General features: G+C 46.3%; 1 protein-coding gene across 2 annotated transcripts in view; it reads right to left on the minus strand.

Annotated features, from left to right (window-relative positions):
- Nucleotides 1-25,756, minus strand: part of B4GALT6 (beta-1,4-galactosyltransferase 6) — a 295,718-nt gene that overhangs the window by 23,337 nt on the left and 246,625 nt on the right. For both annotated transcript variants that reach the window (XM_069620961.1, XM_069620962.1), the window contains exon 6: nucleotides 643-830. In XM_069620961.1, coding sequence (XP_069477062.1) covers nucleotides 643-830 — 188 coding nt within the window. The remainder of the gene's footprint in view (nucleotides 1-642; nucleotides 831-25,756) is intronic.

The raw sequence follows: 25,756 nt of genomic DNA on the forward strand, positions 1-25,756 counted from the left end.
GCTTCCAGAAGAGGCACGGGTGACATGAAACAAGAAAACAAAAAAAATATCACTTCCACAAGAAAACTAGTAGCACTGATGTAGATCAATGGCACTCTAGGAGCAGCTGAAGAAAAATAAATAAAACAAACGTAATGTGCAACAGATCAAGGGACATCCCACGTTAAAGTTGCGTTTACAATGTTCTCCAAAAGGCACGAGTCTCCATCGAAAAGACACTTGATTGCAGTCTCAGATAGGTGACATTTGGCGCTCTACTTTTTTTACTTTATAGCTCGGAAATTGTAGGCAGAATTCCCCGGCCGAGGCTCAAATACTCAAGCCAAGCTCCACCATTAGTTATTGTTGCACTGGCTACGTCCAGTGAGGAGATTCGAGGTGCACGTACTTACCATTTGTATTCACGTTGCCTGGTAAATGTAAGCAATTACATTGTGCAGCCACAATTTGGAGTTTTGAGTACACTTTCCCTTTTTTTGCATTAAGTAGATTGCTCGGGTCCATTTGAGATCTTAGAGGAGGCAGCAGAATGGAAAGGGAGAGGGGGACCAAATGGCTTGCGCACTCCCCCTTGCACTCACTGTTTACAGAAATGTTGCAACCATGCGGTCAACGGTGGTGTATAGGAAGTAATGTACTTACATGTACATATATTTGTCTAGTTTTGCTGCAAAGTGACGTGGCATCTCTCCACAGCCATAGTAATTTCGATCATTTTCAGGTATATGATCCACATCATGAAAAATGACACAGTCCCACTTTCGATCCTTCATGGCCTCTTTGAAGCCAACATTAAAGAGCATTGCACGGTTAAATGTCTGAGTTCCAGCCTTCAAGAAATTGAGAAAAAAAAAAAGATTAAAAAAACAATCAATATACAGAAATGTCAATGAAACAATGCAGCATTTCTTCAAATCAAATGGATTGCTTCCAGCAGAGCATAAAACAAGGCATCAGTGACCCATCTGTAAGAGCCTTTGGGATACCTATGCAAATAACATCAATAACTAACATTTAAGTAGCATATATTTGTATTCGGTTGTATATAATTTAAGTAATATTGTGCCAAGGAGAAGGCGCTACCGGGTAGGAACTGTCCAGAAAGTAGGGTCAACAAGCAAAGCCTATAGACCCACTAGAATCACAGCCTGGTTAGTACAGGTCTGGGACTGTCATCTCTCCAGCCCAATAATACTTTTTCCAGAGCATCACGACTGCAGTACAAATTGTATAACTATCTGAAGGTGCCGGGATGTCCCTGCTTTGCTCCAGCGGCAGGCTTTATGGCACTCGTAGGCAGGAGCAAGAAAAGTTGGAGGAGTTTTGGAGTGTGGTCCCAGACTACAGATTCTTTTAGAAGTGTTACTACCAAGTGCCCGATAATCCCTACCCAATTGTCTTTATTCCAAGCAGATCCCTTACTTTCCCAAATGACCCGTGAAATGGCAAGACAGCCAACAGCACAGCAGATTCTCACTTTCAAGCCCTATGGACTACAATTCTTGACTGGGATGCATCTTTCTCCTGAATCTCGGATAACCAATTTAAAGTAGACACCATATACTTCATGGATTTTGAAGAGGAAACTTCCTATTCTTTCATTTATTGAAATGACAATCACACAGGACCACGCCATAACTGAACTACCAAACGTGCCTTGCTTTGCAGCAATTAAAACATTTTCAATCCCATTTAGAAGTAAATGGAGATGAAACAGCCGAGTCTAATCGAAACAAAGATTTCCTGTCGGAGGAACAGACCATGCACACGTTAAGAATGAAGTGGAAGAGCTTTGATAAAGGATGAAACAAAAATGGGGAGATGAATAGAGAAAAGGGTGTACAACAAAACAGAAGGTGCCTACTTGGCAGAGAAGATGTTGTAAAACAAACTAGCAGGGTCTCTCACCACCCCACGGATGGCCTAACTGGCCGAACTCTGGGTTCGAAATGTAGGAAATCTGGGAGCGATGTAGCTCCTGCTTTTAACCTAGGAGAGCCGGGATAGCTTAACAGGACCTGCTTTTGGCTCCCCAGGTCAACTGGTGCCTTACAAACAGGCATAGGTGACATAACTTATTAGAGAATGTTTATGAAAACAATGAGGGCACATATAGTACACATTTAAACATAATAAAACCATACAAAATTGCCAAAATGTTAGTGTGCATTTCATGTGGAAGTTAGATTAACAGTGCGCAGTGTACTCGCTTCTGGTTCCCAGCGGTAGCTCCCGCCTAGTGAGTGATGCCGGACACCCAGGACCTGGTTTTAGCTTCTGTTCATTGAACCTTGCAAACTGCATCACAGGATTCATTGTTTTTCCACCTTATCCCGTCCCCCACCAACCAACCTAGTGTCTTGCTCACTAAATCCTAGGGCCAAGGCAGTGTTAGCCACTCCTGGACCTGGAGGCAAACTAATCCACAGAAGATGGAGGAATCTTAGGAAACAGTGACTGGACAATAGGCAAATCAAATGAAGTGAAAGGCCGACCTATGCTAAGAGGACCGAATGCCTCAAGTCCAATGCTGCGTCTCGAGCCTAAGCCATATATACACTAGATCAATTGTCGATAAGCGCAATAACCAATGCTGCACAGACAGGGATGGATGCACGCACAGTACTTGCATGTCGGAATCACAGGAGCACAAAAGTGATTCTTAAAAGCGCTACGTTTTGCAAAATGTACACGCAGAGCACGGGCTCTTCTAAATGATGGGGCCCCACACAGTGAAAGAATCTAATACACGGCACATGAATGAGATGGGCACATCTTAAACTATCGGAAAGATTTCGGGTAGGCAATTACCAACAATGCTTTTTAAAATTAATATCGAAATAAATGGGCATCCCCTAAAATTCTGTTTTCGATCGTAGGACACAGAATAACCGACCCATAAAGAAGAAAACCTATAAGCATGGTCACACATGGCTGGGCTAAGTGACAAAAGAATTAAAAAATACATTTAAAAAAAAAAGAATCGGTGGGGAAGCAGATTCCAATTACAGGCCGCACAGCATTACTTTCCTGATATGTTTTATATGATAACGACATAAGGGGGGATAAGAAGAAACCCGATAACACAATCGATTTAGTGGATTCATGGGTACAGAGGTCACGTAATGCCAGAGAACACAAAATAAAATATCTGTGAAGGCTATTTATTAGTCTGTTGAAATATCTTTGAATAGACTTGCCACCTGGAATATTAAGGAGTCAAACACTAGATCTTCTGTAGGTGTTACAATATAGAACACATTCTTTGGGGGCCACTCCCACCATACAGTCCTCATGAAGACAGTGAAATTTGAGAAAGGAGCACACGACAAAGTAGCTCAAGGAGGCCGAAACAACAGTGTCACCTGAAGCTTTACTAACACCAGGTGCCAACAAAGTGGGCATTTAATTGTATTTCATGTTCTGTTAAAACCCAAATCGAAAACAACCGATGCGATAGGAAGAATAATGTTAAAGAAACTCTTGGAAACCATTAGATACAGCACGATGGAGAAAATGACTCCTGTTCCTTACATCACAAGTAATGCTTGAATTGTAAACTAAAGTGCGTTTCGCATTTTATTGAATTCATGTCTGTGCCTTTAGTCCTCAGCACCATTTTAATGTTTATCTTTAGTCTATGTCATACAGTGATGGGGCATCCAAAACCAAGAGCCAGCCTTCAAAACGTAACCAAGCATCGTTCTCTTAATCTTGACAGAGGATCCCGCGAGTAGTCCTCAAGCATTTTCAATGTCTTGTGATCCACTCCTACATGATAAGACCTTGTAAACCCTCCACCCCAGCTCTATGGTCTCATGGTTATGTTCAATCCTCACCTACCTGGCTCCTTGTAAGGCTATTGGGCAATTATAACCCCCCCAGCCAAGCACTATACTCTTGGTTTTAAGCTCACAGAGTCTGCTTTAACTATTAGGGATGCAAATCTGTTTAGTTGGCTCCAGTGGCTTTGCAGCCAACAATGGAATATGGGCCAATGCCCCCACAGCACTACTCTTGCTTCTTCTCTTCAGTGCCAGTCTCCTGCTATTCTTTGGTCAAGCCCGCCTGCCAGCTCTGTATTCTGGACTATCCTAGAAGACGTAAGCTTTGTACAGTATGTTATGTGGCCAATGCACTTCCTGACCCTCAGTTCGTCTACATTGAGACCACTGGTTCTCCTTCCCTCTCCTCTGCTCCTTTGTTACACCACCAACTCTTTGGAATGCTGCCAAACATCGTACTCGTACATACATCTTATTTCAGCCTCATTTAAGTATTGCTTAGACACCAATTGTCCAAATGAGTGCTGTGTAGAAGCTAGCTGTAGGATTGGTGGGGCCGAATGGGTACCACATCCTATCAATGACACAGCCCCTGTGCTTCAATAGTGCTCACATTTATTTTCAACCATTAATTTCAGCAACTGCTCACATGGCCTGAGAAAGTATTTGGCATCAGGTCACAGCATTCCTCCGTCTACAGACTTGGCCCATTGCCCACTACAATGAGGTTTGTGTTGCCTGCACAAGTCTGGCCTGCTCTGCTGTCCAAGCAGTCACTTGCTCTGCTTTAAGCTCCAGTTCTCGATCTGCTTCTAAGCTCGCACACTGCAGTGCATTGTCCAAGCAATCTCGCTCTAGGAGCAGGCCCACAAACCGAGCTCAGTGGCTGCTCAGTTTCCAGATGTATGCAATATCCGGTGCAACTGTTTCAAGATACTGATTTCCTCTGGGTTATTCAATTAAACCCTGAACCCTCTGAATGAGAGTCTGCAGGATCTGCCCTCACCCTTCCCGAACAATGCATCCCCTTTAGGTAAGTTCCTCTCAGCGGATGGAAGCAGTCTGTGGTGTGCTGGGGCCTTGAAGAGGAAACTGGGGGAGGGGTTTCTTATATATCAACCTAGTGTTGCATCCTGGAGCTGGTGGCAGAGAAAGCCGCAATCTGAATTACTTGCAACATGTTTCTTTTGTATCATGTGAATCCTTTATGAATTAGCATTTATATTTCTTCACAGAGGAGGGTGTAAGAGGGACAGTATCAAGTACATTTCTTTGTACCGCTTGCCCCCACATGTGACACTGCTCTAGTTTCATCTTTGCACTACTGCTTTACGAAACCATGCACAATCACCATAGAGTAGAGTGCTACATTTGCTAGAAAAGTTTGGCCCACTTTGCATGATAGGCCCTTAGTCTGGTAAGCAGCAGCTTGCTAGTTCACAGTATTCTTGGATGTACAGCACTATCAATCGGGCTATCCCTGCTTTGCTATCTATTTAGAAACGGCCAAAGCTACAAAGAACTGGCTCGATTTTTAAATAGGTTTAGTTCTGTCCAAATAAAATGCGAGTTGGCGTACATCTAGTTTATGTAGATCTTTCTCCACATAGTGGTTACCTGATGAATACTTGCAGGCAACACACATTCAAATAAACACATTAGAATATCTATTTTGCTGACACTCACAAAGCATGGGTTAGCAGCTGCAGCTGACAAGTTTGATGTAAATGTGCACCCGGTTAAAACATACATGAATCATTTTCTTTAAAAAAGGAAAAAAGAAATTGAACCTTTATGTACAGACAAATCTGAGGCCACTACTGGCAACTACCCTTGCTCCCCGAGATGCGTGCCGCATACTGCAGCACGACTCAAATTCGACCACAACAAACTTACCCTTATCGAACTGCACTGGTTACCGCTGCAAGTCTGTATAATTTTCAAACCATGCTGCATCATACACAAGGCTGCCAACCTGAAGTCCCCAAACTACCTCACTGAAAAACATCTCCGGAGGCCTTCAATTCACCAGAAGTAAAGACGTGTGACGACTTGAAATCTGCCGGTGCAGGAATGAAAAAAATAAGAAGAGAAAGACAGGCTTTCTCAGTCTATGCCCCAAGACTCTGGAGCCTCCTCCCCATCAACATCCGACCACCCACCCCCTCGCTTCTACAATTCAGAAAGGAGCTCAAAACCTTACTCTTCAAGGAATGGCTCTGCCCCAACCTAGGTCCATACACTGTCCACTCCCCACCTTTCCAGAGACGGGGTGATCCGATTTCCCCACTATTTTCCTCACTGGTTGCTTGTAGATCCATTGCAGACTATTGCCTCCCCTGTTAGATACCCACTCCGTTGTTTCTATGCTCCCTAACACTTTTCTTCCCCCTATGATTGTTAAGTGCTCCAGTGGCTTCCCGAATTAGGTCTTTATAACATCAAGAACCGTTTGGTCACTGGTGGAGAGAGGGGGCGGGGGTAAATGGGCCACTCTGGAGATTTAAACCCACAGCTCTTCTCGATCCAGTGCTTACCTCCAATATTTGCAACAATATCACTGTATTTTGATACAAAAAAGTACAGTTGGTACAGTCTGCTGCCACATTGTGGCAGGCATTTAAGGCATACATCAGGGGAATGTGATCAAGACCAAACGTGATTTTCCTGAAGACATACGCAGTGGCACTGCTAAGAGAACGCGATACACAGACTTGAGTAGCTATATGCCGCTTACCCCTCACCTTGTCTTATGAGAAGTCTCAAGCAGTCGCTTGACAAATGTTGGGGAGCCTTAATTCCAGCTGCTGGTTATTGCCACCATAATAGAGAAGCTGGCAGGCAAAATAGGAACTTGGCACGGTTAGTTAGACCGGAGACGGAGTAAACATTTTGTTCATACACGACGAGTAGTGGGACTTGACCTTCCAATTACACTACATAAGATACTAAATGCTATAAATGCACCAAACTGTAAGGGCCACTCGTGCTGTATTTATTTCAGATGTGGGAGGAGGTGTTTCAGTGGCAAACGCATCATCCCCAAATCACGAATGTGGTTCACATCGTCCCTTGTTCCTCGAATGTTGATAGGCAGATCTTTGTCAAAGTGATAGGCAGATCTTTGTCAAAGTGATAGTGGCTAACAGACTTTCCAGTCATGCCTCGTTATTCATCTGTACCAGTGTGGTTTCATGCCAGGCTGTGCAACTTCTCTAACATGTGTAAAATATTTAATATCAGGTCCCAGATTGCCCCAAGCACATTTGCGGTGGCTGTATCATCAGATGCCCAAAAGGCATTTGGCTCTGTATCCTGGAGTTTGTGTCGAGTCCTGAAGAGATGGGGGTTCATTGCTGGGTTTATTTCTAATAACTGAATCCATCTGTTGGTGACGAAAGCGGTTCGCGTCCAGGTGCAAAACTCGGATGCAAGCAAAAAGAGACGGGACACGTTTCACTGGCCACTTTCTGGTGTTCACCTTGGACTTGGAGTACATTAGGGACCTGAAAGGTTGGTACCTTCGATCTGTCAATTTGGATCCCATTGGAGCAAGTGAAGTGCGGTGAATTCCCCGCTCGGAATCCAGCACATTAAGAACAGCCAAGATGTCAGTAAGACACTATTGAGCCTCCCCAAATAGGAGCATTGGGACACCATAGAGGGCGAGTCCTCCGGTTGATCTGATCCACCATCCACACCAGGAGGCCTATATCTGGTGAATGGCCTGCCGGACTACACCGCCTGCATGCCTTTTTTCTGACAAAAACTTAGCACTGGAATACGAAATAAACAAAAGGAATACAGTTGAACATTGAAGAAATGCACTTTACTAACACACCAACTGTTAGTCACATTCTAGAACATTGTTTGTATTTGTATGTCCTGATGAGGTGCAGTAGCTGTAAAGAGTTTTAACAACTATTTGCCCGAAACCCGCGTCGACAAGATCAGAGGTTCCACTCCAATCTGGGGTTGCACCCTATTTGGGCCACAGAGAAATGTTGCAGCAATTGTATATATGGAAATAAATGTGCCAATATATACTTTTAGAATACACATTGATGCACTTTACAAGACTACGAATATGCTTTAGCGTATTTAGGTCTATTGGTATAGACTGGTTTGTTCTGCTCTGGGAACACACAATAGAAATTGCGTTGATTTGCACAGGTATGATGAATGAGTATATATGTTTTTGATTTTTTTAATGCGAATGAAAGTTTAGGTGATAGATGTTGGGAGATCATGGTTCTTGGTTGGTGTGATGTGCCTTTTTGGTTTTTCATACGGTTAGATTTTAACACTTGTTCAACTGATGAACGCTGTATTTTATACACCCTTTCCTATGGGTCGTCAGTTATGACTATATAAATAAGAAAATAAAGCTTAATGAAATCAGTAATGCCTTCTCTGTATATTATTATGTACAATAACTGCAATGTCTCTTGTGGGGAATTGGTTGGTAGGTTCATCGTGTATTTCCACATTATAAATGGTTTGAGGGAGGTACCTGTCCGTTGACATTTGTACCCTTTTGTATGGGGTTTATTTCTAATGCCAAGTAGTTATAAACACTGCCAGTTGATGGAATATTCCCAAATGGGACCCTTTCCTGCCCATGGAGCCATATATCATCTCTTTGCGATGGTTACCGACCTCCTTGCTGTATTAATTGGAGATGGGCACGCCCATAGGGGCATTAAAATGGAGAGGGTTATCAGAGAATATTTCTACATATGGAGAGGACATCTTGCTCATTGTAAGAAACCCTGATGGAAACACAGAGCCTGTTATGAAAGATATAATACATGTATTTGTATGAACAGGGATGTCAATTTAGAACAGAAATGACAAACACATGTACAGATGGAAGCATTCCCACAAAGGTCCAATAACAAAGATGAGAACAAATGGTGATCCAGTTTGATTGTTTACAAATATCAGAACCAAGGGCAAAACAAAACATTATATAAGAAAACATGGGACTTACAAAGGTAACATTGACCTAAGGGGACAACGGCTTCAAACTAAAGCATACTAATTAAATCTACACAAATTATATTAAGCTCACTGGAAGCCTTGGTGGGGTTAGGTAGGAAGTGGGAGGTCATTTTTCCATATTTTCAGGTTTGTGCGTGAACCCCTCTTAATCTGAACTATTTCTGTTGCGGAATTCGACCCAAGTTCCCTGTGACTTGCATTACTTTCAATGGGCAGAGGAATCGTAAATAATGAGGTCTAGAGGGTAGCAAGAAACTGAGATGTCTTTTTAGCAAGAATGTTGAGGAGTATGGCATTAAACGTACTGTGAAAATTGAGAAATGGGCCAAGAATCCAATCGCCTTGATGTGGAAGGTATCCCTCATCAAGAGGATAGTACTGCCCAAGTTGTTACATGTTCCTAAATGCACCCCTGAAGGCCAGGAGGTAGATTCATTAAAGAATCTGTTGAAAATAACAGTTTGTCTGGTGCCGTGGATCAGTTCAGATGAAATGTGCGATGGCTAAAACCTTTGAGCATGGTGGTCTTAATGCTCCAGATTGGGAACTCTACTGAGTGGTTGTTCAGTTTGCGTCCTTCTGGTATGACACGTCTACTATAACCCTTCATGTGAAGATTGAAAGATTGGCAGCAGGTAATGCAGACATTAGGTCTTTGTTGATTGATGGGGTTGGGTGCAGGGGGTATTACAAGGGTGACCGTCAGTTTTAACCAGTCTCAAGCAACATATTTGCCGTTTAGGAGTAATAGCTACTTAGAAGTGGGAGATCCCATTATGGGGCTTCCCTGATGTATATTCCACAATCAACAGGTCTTTACAGTGAATGTGGCGTCGTCAAAGTATGCAGGTATTAGCCGATCTGTTTAAGGATACCCCGTTTAATTTGCTGACTGAGGTGTACGGGAGCAATATTAGGATAGCATTTCAGTATTCTCACATGCATGCTGATTTTAAGAGTTAAATGGTCATCCTTTCCAACAGAGATTGAATCTTACCCATGTGTGAATTGTCTGTTAATCTCTACTACTTATAACCTGTGTCAGCGTTACACGTTACACTCCTAGATCCTCTTCAGCAATTTGCTCTAGATTGGAGAACGTGGGGAGAAAATTATCAGATGTGCAATGGGATGTGTGTTCATGAACCAAATACTCCATAAATACAAATGTTCACCCTCTGCAGTTCAGAATATTGAATCCGCTGGCGACTACTCCATGTTGCTTTTTGAGGTGCTTTCAAAGTGGAGATTTATTAACCTAGGTTTTTTGCTAGCCGAGAGACACTTTAAGGGGATGGAAGCGTAATATTGAGGAGACACTCTTTTGCAGGCAGTCGCCTTTAGGAAACATGGGCCAACTACAGAAGCCATTTGTATACATCTGCTAAGAGGGAATGATCTAGTGCTGGGGTATATTTGTTCTGCCTAGTATATGAGCTTTCTGTACCATAGCAAATGTGGTCTGTGAAACCCGTCTTTTGCCAGGTGTATTTTCTTTTTGTTATTTGTGAATTTGTTAATCACAGTAAACCTTACACATTATCGGCTGTTGGGTGTCTTGACCCACGTTCAAGTTATTAGGCTACAACATTTGTGCTGTGGGCTTAGGAAATCCAAGAGGGCGGAAAAGCCCACATTTGCGCCAGAATCCATGAGAACCGTGCTGTCTTTGCGCAAAACAAAATGGTTGCCTGACCTGCCACCCACCAGTGTGAGCGTGAGGGGCCAGAAGCGCTATGAGCGAAATCAGTGCCAAGGAATATGGTGCTGTTCAAAATCTGTTATTAATGTCAAAAATAGGTCCAATACTGGTGCTCACCATTACGAGAAAGCCGGTGTTTTAAAACCACCAGACACCTGTGTAAAACTGAACAAATGAGCCAAACCAGGCCAAAGAAAGACTTACTAAGAGGTGAATACAATGTAAAACTATATTCTGAAATGACTTGAAGGAAGTAATTGTCTAATGTATGTATTGAAAATAGCTGGGGATGTCAGCAGCTTAAGTGAATTTGGGTTTAAATCCACTAAAATCGAAATGTTTAGAATAAAAGAGTGACCTACTTTTGAGTGTCACATAGTTTGCAACTGTTAAATGTCATCGTTTTGAACTTAGAATCAGTGTTCTAGCTGCATATGTAAAAATTGCAAGTTTGGTTTGAATGTAGAAAACTGGGAACCAAAGTGACACTTAGCTGAAGCCTGGCTTAAAGAGACTGAATTCTGCCTGACAACTACCCCCGACAGGAGTTGAAACTTGATCAGCAGCTGTGTTCCCAGGCCTGGCTGCATTCTGCTGTTCCTGCCAAAAGGAGACGACACCTCTCCAATTGAATTAGGGGAGTGGCACCTGGGGACTGCAGGAAACTAAACAATGAGCATTCCTTGGCCCAGGCAAATGTTAAATTAGGGGGGTTGTAAATGGCTTCCTCTTGTAAGGAAACGGGAGGGGCACTGCATCTGTGAGCAAGCTGAGCTTGGGGGAAGTGGACAAACCAGAAATTCCACCATGTGCTTTGGAAAACCACACCCCGTTGGGGCCAGAGCATAATTTTAAAAAGATGGATAATTCCTAGTACGGACTTGTCAAAATTATATAATTATTATTATTATTATTGTGATTTTTCTGTGCACATTTTAAGAGGTGTTAGGACTCTGTGGTATGTTCTTGGGGATAGTAGCGGAAAATAGGTTGTTACTCCAAATGTATGTATGTTAAAAATCTGACACCTTATCATCTGATACCCATATTTCTTGTGCACATGTGTAAATTCTGGAAAAGTTTAGAGGCCGTTATCTGGATGAAAAGGGCAGAATTCTGTCATAAGTGGACACAACATCTTACAAAGAAAGGGATCGGATGGTTTGGTGCTACAGAAAATATGTTAACTGGAGATACAATATTAGAAAAATGGTACATAGATAAATTGGTATTTGGATCAGAAATAGATTTGTGTGCAATTTGACAAGGGGAGGACCCTCTGACCCATAAACCTACCTCATCACTCTGACTCACTGTTCCCTTCTCAAATCAGGTCAAAGAGAAATCCTTGACCTATCAAATCGTGAGTGGGTTGGGCAAAGAAAGTTAGCATCCACACCCATTTTCAAAAGACATAAAAAGAGCCACTGGAAGCTAGGCAGGGACATTCATTTTCCACTTTCTTGCGGGACGCTTTGCCGGGAGACTCCAGACTTCAAATCCATCAATCTCCAGAGAGACCAGAACTGTGCAGTGGCGAGAGCTGACCCAGATTGCTGTGCGCAGAACCAGTACCAATTGGCGAGAGAACCGCAGCCAATCCTGACCCGATCCGTGACGAAGTCGCATTCCTGTCCAAAATATAGTGCGAGTACTTGGCCAGAACTGTGCAAAACCAATCTCTTAGTTTAAAATAATCTAATTCAAACTATTTAACCTATTGAGAGCTGCATCATAGAAATCTTGTCCCTTCTTTTGATTCAAAGCTGCACAACTGTCATTCTGAAACTTTAAAATTTCATTTCTGAAAAACTACCTTCACAAAATCGTCCGTATCTGAGATTCTAAGCTTTCTAACGAGCTCTGAACCGACTTGCTACTCCTTATACTGCCTCAGTTATTGCGCTCGACGCACGTGACTAAATTGCCACGATTTGCCATTTTGCTTCATTTCAGCCACGTGTACAAATATTTGTTTTTTGCTTCCATTACAGAATTCCGTTTTCAACCTGGTAACCATCCCTGAATCATTGATAGGGCTGGCCTGAACTGATTTAAAGTATCTCTCACTCACCTTGAACCTCTAGAGGGAATTAACATAATTTTAGCATATTTTTCCCTTCTTTGCATACCACCTTTAAAGTACTTTGCCTGTGTTTAAAATCATCCCTGTTTCTCTCAGCTTGTTAGGTGGGGAACTGAATTCGTATTGTACTGTGATTGTATTCCTGAGAACTGTGTGCTCTCCCTTCCATCTTCTATTGCATTGGAGGGCGGGGGGAGGGTGAGTTGCCAAAAGGGGAAAAGTGATTCTATTACCTTTTGCTGAAATCATATCAAGTTTATTCCTGTGTTGCTTCTTTTCCACCTTGCATTTCCTTGTACCATATAAAGCATTCTCAGCTACCTTATCCTCTATACTGCTCCTAAGTAATTAAACCAGTGTGCTAGCATAACATCATCCATTGTTGATCACTCACTGTCATATGTGTGATATCAAATATTAAATTATAAAAGTGTGATATATATCTATTGTTTAATTTTTCAAATAAACCTTTTCAATTTGCAATACAAACCTACTTCTTGGCTTAGAGGGGTCAGAGGGATTCTCAGAGAAGGGCGTGATACACGGGTTCATCATCCAGATTATAACTGGTCATAAAAATATATAAATAAGGGCTTCCCTTGAGCAATCCCAGATAAGGCACTGACCTATTGGGAATGCTTGATTGGAGTCTTTAACAAAGTGGGGGCTCGTAGCCGGGGATTCTGGATTAGATCTATCACTTGTGCAGATTAATACAGTGTGCTAACTGACAAAATATATACATTCTGTCGGATCACCACGCCGTGTTACACTGTAAAAACACCCCTGAAAGGAACGCTCTAAGGAACGGTCTGTTTTGCAAAATAAAATACAAACTTCTGTAAGTCAGGAAGGAAATCAAGTTCCAGAATGACAACCTTGGTAGATATCAAAATAGCCAGAGAACACCTCTTACATAAGCTATTTGTGAGAGGTGAGTGGGCTCCTCAGGACAAGGCTGTCTGGTTGCAGGCAATCGCACCCCAGATCACTGAAACAGGGTCAGATATATGGAGAGATCAGGGTCCCTTACATGTGGCCCTGAGTGAACTATATATGGCCCCTAAGGCCAAGGATGAGCGCAACAAGATTGCCCGGATAGCGGCATATTTATATATACATATGGGAGCCATGCAGGACAAATGTGCTGAAGGCCAAGATCTGGCAAATAGGCAACTGATGGCATTAGAGAAGGCCCAATCTGACCTGGTCTCTTCTGAGCAGAGGCTGCAGAGGAGCCAGGAGTCAGAAAATGATAGTAGACGGTACATAATTAAAATAAAGGAGGATATGGATATCCTGCAACAGGAAAAGGCTGACCAGGATACCTGAATTCTGGCTTTGCAGAAGGAGCACCAAGACAGTTTGGACTCCTTACTGCAGTGCCAGAAAAAGCTGGAGCAACAGATCAATTCCATCAGGGCATGCACAGAGCAGGTACCACCCTGCAAATCCAACTAGACAGAGAGAAGGGAATAGTTTACCTGTAACTCCATTTCTCCAGCATTGGTATCTTTCATGGATTCACATGCTTAGAATATTCCCCGTCAGGCTGGGAATACCCGGTACATTATATAGACCCTTTCCCGTAGGAAAACTTTTTCGAATCTTATGCGTCCTATCCACCTCGTTTTGTATCATGCGTGCCCGCGCCGTCAGGACGCCATGATATAAATACAGGACCCGCCCCCGCGCTCCCTCAGATTTCGGCCCCCAAAGTAGTGGGGGAACCAGTTTGCATGGCCAGGGGAGGCAGGCGGGCGCATGTGAATCCATGAAAGATACCAATGCTGGAGAAATGGAGTTACAGGTAAGAAACTATTCCCTTCTTCAGCATTGGATCTTTCATGGATTCACATGCTTAGAATAGATTACATAGCAGTACCATCCCTAAAAGAGGAGGCGTGCATGCAAACTCACATACTTTCCTCACAATGTCCGTTCTCTATGGTCGTGTACCCATCAGCAATTGTTAACATAGGAAACGAACAATATTCAATCATAATTGCAACAAGATCTAACCCCTCAACCGGGGCTTACCTTATTGGAATAGGTGTCGAAGCACCGCCTGTCCCATCCGAGTATCTTCAGCATGTTGTTGTGACAGGCAGTAATGGCGGGTAAAAGTGTGTGTAGCCGCCCAGGTAGCCGCCATGCAGATGTCCCCCAGAGGGACTCCAGACCACAGCGCCGTCGACGATGCCGCCGCTCTAGTTGAATGAGCTCTTGGGCGTCGCAGAAGAGGCTTCCCAGCCTTGGAATGGCAGTACGAAATGGTAGACGATACCCATCTTGACAGTCCTTGCTTTGAAATGGCTTTGCCTTTAGCAACCAGACCATAGGCCACGAACAATTGCCTCGTTTTCCTGAAAGGTTGCGTGCGATGAAGATAAAACTTAAGAGCCCTCTTCACGTCGAATGTGTGTAACGTGCGCTCCGCTCCCGAGCATGGCTCTGGAAAAAATGTAGGTAAGACAATAGAGGAATGTTTATGGAACACTGAAGGAGCTTTCGGTATGAACTGTGGGTTAGTGGCGAGGACCACCTTGTTCTTAAAAAATCTTAAGTATGGTGGGTCTACCATTAGAGTTTGGATTTCCGAAATACGTTGGGCTGAAGTGATGGCCACCAGGAAGGCCAATTTCCAGGACAAAAACTTTAGAGACGACGATGACATTGGTTCAAAAGGAGGTTTCATAAGAGACGCTAACACCAGATTGAGGCTCCACACCGGAGGAAATCTCTTTTCGGGAGGGAAACTCCTGAACAACCCTTTAAGGAAGTGCTTAATCAGGCGGTCGCTGAATAATGGTGCGGAATGTCGTTGACGTGTAAACCTGGAGATGGCGGCCAGGTGTACTTTTATCGACGACACCGATAAGCCCTTTTGAGCTAAGAACAGCAAGTATGGAAGGAGCTGTTCCGGCGTAATCGACTGCGGAACCAAACCTGGTTGATCCCCACACCACTGACAGAAACTCCTCCATTTGTACGAGTATGAAGTGTTTGTGGAAGGTGCTCTTGCCGCTTGCAGAATACGACGACACTCCTCCGGAATCGTTAGCTGACCAAATTCGGCGAAGTCAGGAGCCAGGCCGTCAACTTGAGGCTGTCCGGGTCGTGATGCCAGACGATACCCTCCTGTCGAGACAGAAGGTTGGGGATCTTCCTGAACCTCATTGGCTCCGCCGCCGCTAAGTGCAGCAGGTCTGAGAACCACACCTGTCTGGCCCAATACGGAGCCACCAGAATCACCCGACATGGGTACTTGAGGATCCATTGCAACGTCCTCCGGATAAGAGGAAATGGAGGGAATGCGTACAGGAATTTGTTCGTCCATGGGAAGGAGAACGCATCCCCCAGTGAGCCCTGCTGAGGCCATCTGCTTGCATACTGCGGGCATTTCCTGTTGTCCTTCGTCGCGAACAGATCGATGGAAGGATGTCCCCACTTCTTGAATACATGTTGTAGTTGCTGGTCGTTCAGCACCCATTCGTGAACTTCGTTCATTTCCCTGCTGAGGGCATCTGCCTCCACATTTCTCACACCTGGCAGGTGGAACGCCAAGATTAGCATGTTGTGTTGCAGGGCCCAATGCCAGATTTTCTGTGCCTCCGTCAACAGGGACCTGGAACGTGTTCCTCCCTGTTTCCTTAAGTAAAACATTGTAGTCGTGTTGTCCGTCCTGACACGCACCACAGAGTCTCTCAGTTGAGGAAGAAAAGATTTTAGAGCCCACCGCACTGCTCTCAGTTCTAGCAGGTTGATATGCAGGGAGGACTCTTGTAACGACCACCGGCCTTGTACCTCTAACGAATCCAGATGAGCTCCCCATCCGCTCAGCGATGCATCCGTCACCACCGTCTTCTGGAACTCCGGTTCCACCAGAGGCATTCCTTTCGTTAGATGAGTGGAAACTCTCCACCAACAGAGGGCTTGTACCAGTTGTTCGTCGATGACCAGTCTGTCGGACCAGCGACCTTGGCTCTGCGGCCAACGGTCCGCTAGGAATTCCTGGCAAGGCCTCAAACAGACGGCAGTTGTTTATCAACGGAATGCAGGATGACATGGTCCCTAGCAGGGACATGTATTTGCGCACCGACACCCTGGTACCGCATCTCCATTCCGACGCCTTGCTTTGTAGCTTCTGTATTCTTTCGCTGGATGGTCTTACAAGGCTTGTGTGCGTATGAAACTCCGCTCCTAGAAAGACCAAGGTCCTCGAAGGCTCTACGGAGGACTTGCTGAAGTTTATCTCAAAGCCCAGTTCCTGTAAGAGGGACATCGTGGCCCCCAGACTGTTTGTTTGTTCCATGGTCGAGGCTCTGACCAGCCAGTCGTCTAGATAGGGATAGACATGGTGACCGTCCTTCCTTAAATGGGCCGCTATGGGGGCCAAGCACTTGGTGAACGTCCTGGGGGAGGACTTGAGACCGAACGGGAGGACCTTGAACTGAAAATGCTTTCGCCCGACGACGAACCTTAAATATCTCCTGTGTCGTGGACGTATTGGGATATGAAAATATGCGTCCCGAAGGTCTAGCGACGACAGATAATCCATGGGTTGCACCGACCTGATAACCTCCTGGAGCTTTAGCATTTTGAATTTTGAGCTCTTTAGCCATTTGTTGAGTACCCTCAGGTCGAGAATGGGCCTCTATTTTCCATTTGGCTTCTTGACGACGAAGAACCGGGAATAAACCCCTTGTCCTTCCTGTGCCACAGGAACCCGTTCTACCGCCCCTTTTTGTAGCATAAGCGCCACCTCTTGTCTTAGAACTCGAAGTTGGGGCTGGGCCGAAAACACTGGCGGAAGACTTGGAGGCTTGTTTTTGAATTGCAGCGCATGACCCATGCGAATCGTGTCCAGAACCCATCGATCTGTGGTGATGCATTTCCATTGGTCGATATGATGAGAGACTGGACCCCCCCAGGACGTTCCGAAGGCCGTCATTGGTTGCTGGTTTGCTTGTCCTTCGTCGACGAGGGACCCGAGCCGCGTCATCTGGAGGCTTGATAATCTCTGCCTCTACGTGCCGACTGGGATACCCGTCTGTAACCTTGCGAGGCGTATGAGGGCCTGTTAAATCCACGGTCCCTAGAGGCTCCAAAGCGGGAGTTTCCGGAAGCACCCCTGAAGGGGCGAAAAGAGCGAAAACTTCTACCTGTCTGGAGGGCGCCAAGAGACCTAGCTGTATCCGTGTCTTCTTTCATCCCCTTCAAGGCTTCATCTACCTGGTCTCCAAACAGATGTTCTCCTTCACATGGCATGTCAAGGACTTTGTACTGGACTTCAGGTCTAAAAGTAGTACATTTGAGCCACGCTTGTCGACGAAGTACTACGCCATGATTGATTTGTTTGAACCCAGACTCTGCTAGGTCCACCGCAATATTAATTGCATGGTTCGAGGCCTCCTCGCCATCCCCTACTAGCAACATGGCTGCTTTTCGATGTTCTTCCGGCAGATGTTCTAGGATAGGGGCTATTTTATGCCACATCTCCCTATCGTAACGTGATACAATCGCCAAGGAGTTGGCTGCTCTTACCGTCGTGGCGCCGACTGAGGGCACCTTTTTCCCCAAAGGCGTCCTGCCTCCTTGCCTCGCTTTCTGGTGGGGTTGAACATTTTTGCTGTACTCTGGCCTTCCTAGCCGCTGCCGCCGATACCACAGAGTCTGACAGTGGCTGTGATGTTAGACATTTTGGAGTGGACTCCGGAGCTTTAAACTTCTTCTCAATACGCCCCTTAATAGCCGGTTCCGAGAACGGATGACGCATCGTCTTGAGGCCTTCTTGCCATACGTGGTCCAGGATTGGGATGGCAAATACCGATTTCCTCCTTTGACCCATGTGATCAAAAAGAAAGCAATCTTTCTTTTGCTCCTCAGGAATTAAGCCGAACTCGGAACACGCTTTTCCCATCATTGCATGGAAGGCTCCCACATCATCCGGAGGAGATGGTTGTGCCTGGCTCCTCGTAGACTCTACCTCTACATCCGAATTCCATGTTGGGTCTCTCGACGGTGACAGGGAGATGTCTGACCCTGAGTCACCTCGTATAGAATCGGACTCCGATAGCTCACCCTCTTCCTGCGCTCGAGGACGATCCTTCACTACCTGGGAGGCCGACGGGCTTTTGGTCGTCGAGCGAGCTGCTCGAGCTTGTTCGTCGACGGAAGGTGCAGAAAATATCGATGAGGAAGTGCCAGGCTGAAGGATCTGCGTATCCAGACGCTGCAGGAGCTTCTGAAGTGTATTAAGCACATCCAGAGACAAAACCGTCTGGGGGGGTCAGCAACGTCGAGGACAGAGGGACCACACCCCCACTCGTACTCGTCGTCGGCGTATTGGAAGGCCGTAGGCCCAAGTCCGACGGCTGCATAACCATGCCACATTCTCCTTCCACCGACGACCCCGGCAAGGCCGTGTCTGGCTGCAGTAGGACCTCAGGGGGGGCCGGGTCACAAACCACTGGCTGCCAAGCCATAGATTGAGTCACCGTCGACGAAGGAATCCCCACCGCTGCTGCCTGAATAGTAATAGGCATCGTCAGCGACACCGGGGTCGACGAGCAAGTAGCCGGCACCGAGCCTTTAGACTTCGTAGCTGATTTCGTTGCCGACTTCCCTGCTGAAGCGTCTCGACTCACGGAAGACCTAGGACGGTCCCCTGAGGAGGATTTTGATGCCGCTTGCCTCTCCGTCTTAGAGGATGAGGAGGACTTTTTTTGTGATGAGGAAGACCCAGCATGCTTCCCCGTATGCTTGTCCGCAGGGCATTTTTCGACAGGCCGCACCTTCTTCGAGGGAGGTTCCGACTTGCTCCTGGAGGCCGTGGAGCCAACTTCTGATGCCGGATAGGCACCCGCTCCGTCGTTAAGCCAGTCGACCAACCTTCTTTTCCGGTCTTTAAGGGTTTTTTGGGAGAAACCCTGGCATATCTCGCATGTATCCGCCGTGTGGTGCGGGTGGAGACAGTAGATACAATCCATGTGGGCATCACCTTCATAGACTTTTGAGTCCACATGTCGCACACGGACGAAATAAAGCTTTTCCAGAATGTAACGTCGCCGAAGCGAAAATACAACCTAATTTCGATTAGCAGTAACCACGAGGATCCCACTACTTTGAAAGACGGTTGAAATCTGAGGGAGCGCGGGGGCGGGTCCTGTATTTATATCATGGCGTCCTGACGGCGCGGGCACGCATGATACAAAATGAGGTGGATAGGACGCATAAGCGTCGAAAAAGTTTTCCTACGGGAAAGGGTCTATATAATGTACCGGGGATTCCCAGCCTGACGACGGGGAATATTCTAAGCATGTGAATCCATGAAAGATCCAATGCTGGAGAAAGAGGAAAGCAATAAAATGATTTTGAAAGAGCTGGATACCCAGGCAGAGTTTGATGAAGAGCGCCAGAAAGCTGGTGCCCTTCAACGGCAGAGGGACGACCTGGTGGCACAGATGCAGGCTCTTACTCAGGAAAGGGATACCTTAGGCCAGGAAGTCTGCCACTTAAAAAGAAAAATGGAAGAAAATCACCTGGCCCTCCAGGGGCTGGGTGACCTCCAAAAAGAGCATCGAACTTGTTAGAGCACACCAGGAGGGTGGAAGATGCTCTGGCAAGAAAGGAGCAGGCCAGTAGGGATGGGACTCAGGAGGTAACCCTCCTGCAGCAAAGACTGGCCCAGTATTCCAAGACCAATCAGGAGGCACAGAGAGAGAGAATGAGGCTCTCTGTCAGCATAATGATAGGCTCCAGCAACAGGTAGCCATGCAGGAGACACTGATAGAGTCTAGTAAGGCCTTAACTGAGGAACTGAAAGTGCAGGCTCTTGCATTGCAGCAGGGAGCAGGGGCTGATAGAGATGAAGTTCGCTGGGAAAGGGAAACACCCGAGCATAACCTCAGAAGCCCTAGTACCAGAGGCCTTCATCTCTCCCAGTCCTTGGACTCTGCCACCCCCATGTCCCCTGGCGCACAGGGCCACAGGGAGGGCAGATTACTATCTGGCCAAAAGTATGGTGTTCATAGGCCAGTACCTCCATGAATGGATGGGCGGGCATCCGGGTATGGGCACCCAAGCACAGTGCAATTTAGTGGGGAACCCCAGGAAAGTAGACCCACTAAGGGCATCCTAAAAACCTCTTCCTAGTTAGGTCAGTGGGGGAAGGGGGGGAACCCATCAAATCCTGGCAGCAAGGAGGGATCTGAAGACTCCTCTGAGCGGCCCAGGACACAGGAGACCAGGTCCCCACGTTCTGCCAGCCATTCCCAGGCTCGCAGAATCCGGGAGAGCCTGGAAGATCAGACGGGCACCTCTGGGAGCAGTGCTTCTGAGTCAGAGGATGAATGGACCAGGGTTACCTGAACCAAAAAGGCCAATAAGGCAAAAAGGGCCTTGCTTAAGGACCCCTTAAAGCAGATCAAGGCAATAAGGAGTGTCATCACCCCTTATCACAAGAACGCCAAGTATTCGGTTTGGGAACAATTGGAGCTCTATGAGCAAATGAAGGAGACTTTCCATTTGAAGGACAGCAGTACCTGCATTCAGTATGTCAAATGGACATTCTCCCCAGAATACTCCAGTTTCTTTGCAGGGCTGGAGGACCAAAACCATTCAAGATGGTCCACATATAGGGCGGCCATCTTGAAACATTTTCCTGTTCACAGGAATCCCCAAGAGGCTCGCAAGGCAGCCTACAATTTGCAATGTGAGGAGGATCAGGCCCCACAAGAATTTGTGCAAGAATTGAAGCGTGCCTTTGCGCAGACCACCAGAAGGGTGCACACAGACAGCAGAGAATTCATCAACACATTTTTCCATGCCCTCCCCAAATACATAATGACCCAGCTCGTGAGAGATTTTAACGAGAAAAGATCTTTAGACTGGGTCATTGAGCAAGCCACCCGCATCTATGAGGTGCAGAAAACGGTGGAAAATAAGAATCAGCCCAAAAACCCCAAAACCAACAGCACCCCCGCTGCTGCCAGGGTGGCAGAGGTAAAGGTTGCCCCCGTTTTAGATTTGGAGATGGGGGGGCCTAAAAACCTGCCTGCACCGAACAATTCACAGCCCAGAAGGCCCTCGGGCCAGTCACAGACAGGGAGTCGAGGAGGTAGTCTCACAAATGGGGTCCCTCGCTCCCCTGACTATGTAAGTCCCCGCTATAAGGGAAACAGTCCAATCCTGGGTTATGTGTGGACTCCTCCGGCCCAAGGGGGGGGGGGGGGAATCCAACCAAGCGCCCAACCCAGGGAACTTCCCTCCGCACTTCCCCCAGGAGGGCAGAAATTCACCAAATCCTGGACAGAACTTGTTCCCCAGGTATCCACCCAACTTCCAGCCCCAAAATCATCCATCCTTCTTTCCCCAATTCCTTGAGCCCAGACAACCTAATCTGGGAGAGGGGAGGCCAAGGGTGGAGGGGTACCCAAATATTCCCAACCCAGGGTATTACCAGAGAAGGGATAGCTACCCTTCCCGGGATCAGCCCAGGGGAGAAAAAAGAACCCTGTATCAGCCTGAGCGGGTTTCCCAAATTGAGCGCCAGGTCCAAAATATGGCCCGGGCTCTGGGTCACATACTGAGGGCTCAACAGAACCTTCAGATGAGTATACCACCGCAGAATGCCCCAAACTCTGGACCTGGTGCTCCAAAACAATGACGGGGGCAGCACCCCGATAACCCACCGGTTCCCAGGGAGGAGGCACAAGGGGAAGCGGGGTGTAAAGCCTTGGAGGAAGCTTCCTTCCCAACTTGTAAACAGGCCCTGGAAAACCAGGAACCGGAAACAAAATCTCCTACCCCCTGGAAGTCTGTCACCCAAGGAGCAGAGAGGAGGTAGGAGAAACAAAGGACCCAAACAGACCCATTTTGTGGAGGAGGTACAGGTCTTCCAATTTGAGGGAGAGGGATCCTCAGAGGATCCTGGGAAAAGGATCTCCTTCAGAGATGGCGGAACTCCTCCCAAGGAAAAATGGGTCCCAAGGGATTCCAACCCAGACTGGGTAGATGTGGGGATCGAGCTGTCGCCGCCCATCATTCTATCCCAGAACTAACAAGACCGAAAACCCCTGGTTCAAACCCATCCAGGTGACTGCCTCCAAAAAGGGGTGGGGCAGCCCAGAACCGGAACCAGGGGAACCAAAAACTGCATCAATATCCAGTTGCAAACTTTTTTTTTCAGATTCCCATGACTCTCCACAGAATTCTGTCCAAATCTCTTCTCTCACAAAGTCCAAAACCAGAAAATTAGCCCACCAGTTGTCCAACAATGTGCATTATCTGTGCCCCCTTGAGGAGAAGGAGGGAAGATACTATGCCCCGGTACAAGTACAGGGGCAGGGTAGAATTTAGGCACTGGTGGACACTGGATCCCAAGCTACCCTTCTGTCAAAAAGGGCCTTTGATGAACTAAATGCAGGAAGGGGGGAGAATTGCCGTATTCCTCTCACCTCTCTTCCTGGACAACTGCAGAACTTTGACGAGAAGGAAATTCCCGTCAAGGGGACTGCAGATTTGGACATCAAAATTGGGCGACACAAGGTGAAACACCCGGTCATAGTAGTTACTCCAGAGGGCACCCCATGTTTACTAGGGAAGGACCTCCTGAGAAGGTTGTCACCCCTAATGGATTGCGTAAACAGGGTCCTCTGGACCCAGACTAGCCGACCAATAAAACTAAAACAGATTGCCGACCATGTTAGCTTAAATGGCACCTGCCACATGGTTGAACAAAAATCTGACCAAGTAGAATTTCACTTCCAGAACAACCAAATTCCAGATGTGACAGTAATAGCAGTAGGACAACAGACTGTTGATGGGGGGGGTCCTCTCTATTTCTGAAAATCAACCTTCCCTCCAGTTGGTATGCCACACTGGAAGGAAACACTCTGAAATTCTGTACTAATCCACAATCGGACATTCCCACTCCCATAGTCCAGAAAGATGTGAAATCAGCTCAGAGCCTGGCTGATATTCAGCAAATTGGAGAGTAGTTGTTCATCCCTGTTCAGTTAAATGATGGGAAGGACTCTGTTCTCGCTCGAGTGTGTGTGAACAACGGTAAGAGCTTCATCAGCGAAGCCATGTTCCGCCAACTCCCAAAAAATCCAGCCATTCCCGCATTCAAACTGATAGACAAAAGGGAAATTGACCTGGAAGCACCCAATTCCAAGCATCTCCTGCCAAGCAGGTGTATGCTCAAAATCTCCATTGGCAACAAGAGCATAGTCCATAATTGTTGGGTTGTGCGAGACGTCACTGCTGCCTTTTACTTAGGCAGTGACATTCTCAATCGCTTTGCCATTAGTTTGGACCGAATAAACCTCAAAGCTTGGTCCCGATTAGCGGATAATCCCATGGGCTTTGATGATCAAGAAAAAGCATTTAGGTCAGCTCAATTACTACCTTACGCAGTTGAAATTCAGGTTAAAGAGGAAGTCACCATCCCAGAAAGGCCCGACAATTCTCCCTGGAAGTGAAAGTTAAGAGGACAACAATTGAAAAACCCTGATGCTTATATTCATCTAAATGCTTCTTTCCAACAGCAAGGGTTGGATGTAAACCCAACACCATTAGTCAACATAGAACATGACACCATTCCAATAGAGGTGGATAACAGCGACTTACAGAGTATTACTCTAGCCGCAGGCACCATTATTGGAATGGCGGTTGATGACCGACATTTCTCCATTGATTTAGGAAATCAACTGTTAGGACCAATCCCCAAGGACTGTTTTGACAGTGATGACAATACAACACCAGACAGGATCTTTACCCGGCATGGGGGGCAACTTCCTGGTGTACACTTCTTGCCCTTATGGCAAGGAAGACGTGACTTGTGACTTCAGAAGGGATGAGGTGATTTTCCAGGTCCATGAGGGCTGCCTTTCCCACCTGAAGCCTCCAGTCCAAATCAGCACTCTGACCAGGGACTTCTCCACCCAGCTGGAGGAGGCCGCTGAGATAGCAAAACCAGAAGGCAGATGGTGGAAGCGAGAGTCAACCTTGCTGATGCCTCTGTGACTCTGGAACAGAAGCAAAAGTTGAAACAAGTTTTCTTGGATTTCCAAGATCTCTTTGCAGTAGACTCATGACTGTGGTCGCACTGACATCCACACGACAACAATTCCCACAGACCCTGGCATGACTCCAGTGTTTGTGAAGCAATATTGTTTGCCTCTCGCATCCATGGAGTCCCTTGCTGAAATAATTAAGACCCTCGAGTCCCGGGGGACAATCCGTCCAGTACACAGCACCTTCAATAATCCGGTGCTAGGAATATTGAAGCCAAACGGCCAGTGGAGACTCTGCGCCGACCTAAGGGAGCACAACAAACGGGTCCATACTTCCTGATGGCCTCTGCCCTACATTGACCAAGGGCTGGCCCAGATTCAGGGGTCACAGGTATTCACTGCAATAGACCTGACCAATGGATACTGGACCGTGCCTGTCAGTAGGGAGGACCAATACAAACTGGCTTTTACCTTTGGGGGCCAGCAGTACACATGGACCCGGACTCCCTTCGGATACCTCGACTACGGCAATGAATTCAACATTTTCCTACACAAGGCCTTATACTTCCTCCGTAATTGCGCTCGACGCATGCAACTAAATTGCCGTGATTTGACATTTTGCTTCATTTCAGCCACGTGTAAAAATATTTGTCTTTTGCTTCCATTAAGGAATTCCGTTTTCAATCTGGTAACCATCCCTGAATCATTGATAGGGCTGGTCTGAACTGATTTAAAGTATCTCTCACTCACCCTGAACCTCTAGAGGGAATTCAAATCATTTTAGCATATTTTTCCCTTCTTTGCATACCACCTTTAAAGTACTTTGCCTGTGTTTAAAATCATCCCTGTTTCTCTAAGCTTGCTAGGGGGGAACTGAATTCATATTGTACTGTGATTGTATTCCTGAGAACTGTGTGTTCTCCCTTCCATCTTCTATTGCATAGGAGGGGGTGAGTTGCCAAAAGGGGAAAAGTGATTCTATTACCTTTTGCTGAAATCATATCAAGTTTATTCCTATGTTGCTTCTTTTCCACCTTGCATTTCCTTGTACCATATAAAGCATTCTCAGCTACCTTATCCTCTATACTACTCCTAAGTAATTAAACCAGTGTGCTAGCATAACATCATCCATTGTTGATCACTCACTGTCATATTT

Source organism: Ambystoma mexicanum, chromosome 5q (genome assembly GCF_040938575.1).
Source record: "Ambystoma mexicanum isolate Mex_15411 chromosome 5q, UKY_AmexF1_1, whole genome shotgun sequence".
Lineage (NCBI taxonomy): Eukaryota > Metazoa > Chordata > Amphibia > Caudata > Ambystomatidae > Ambystoma > Ambystoma mexicanum.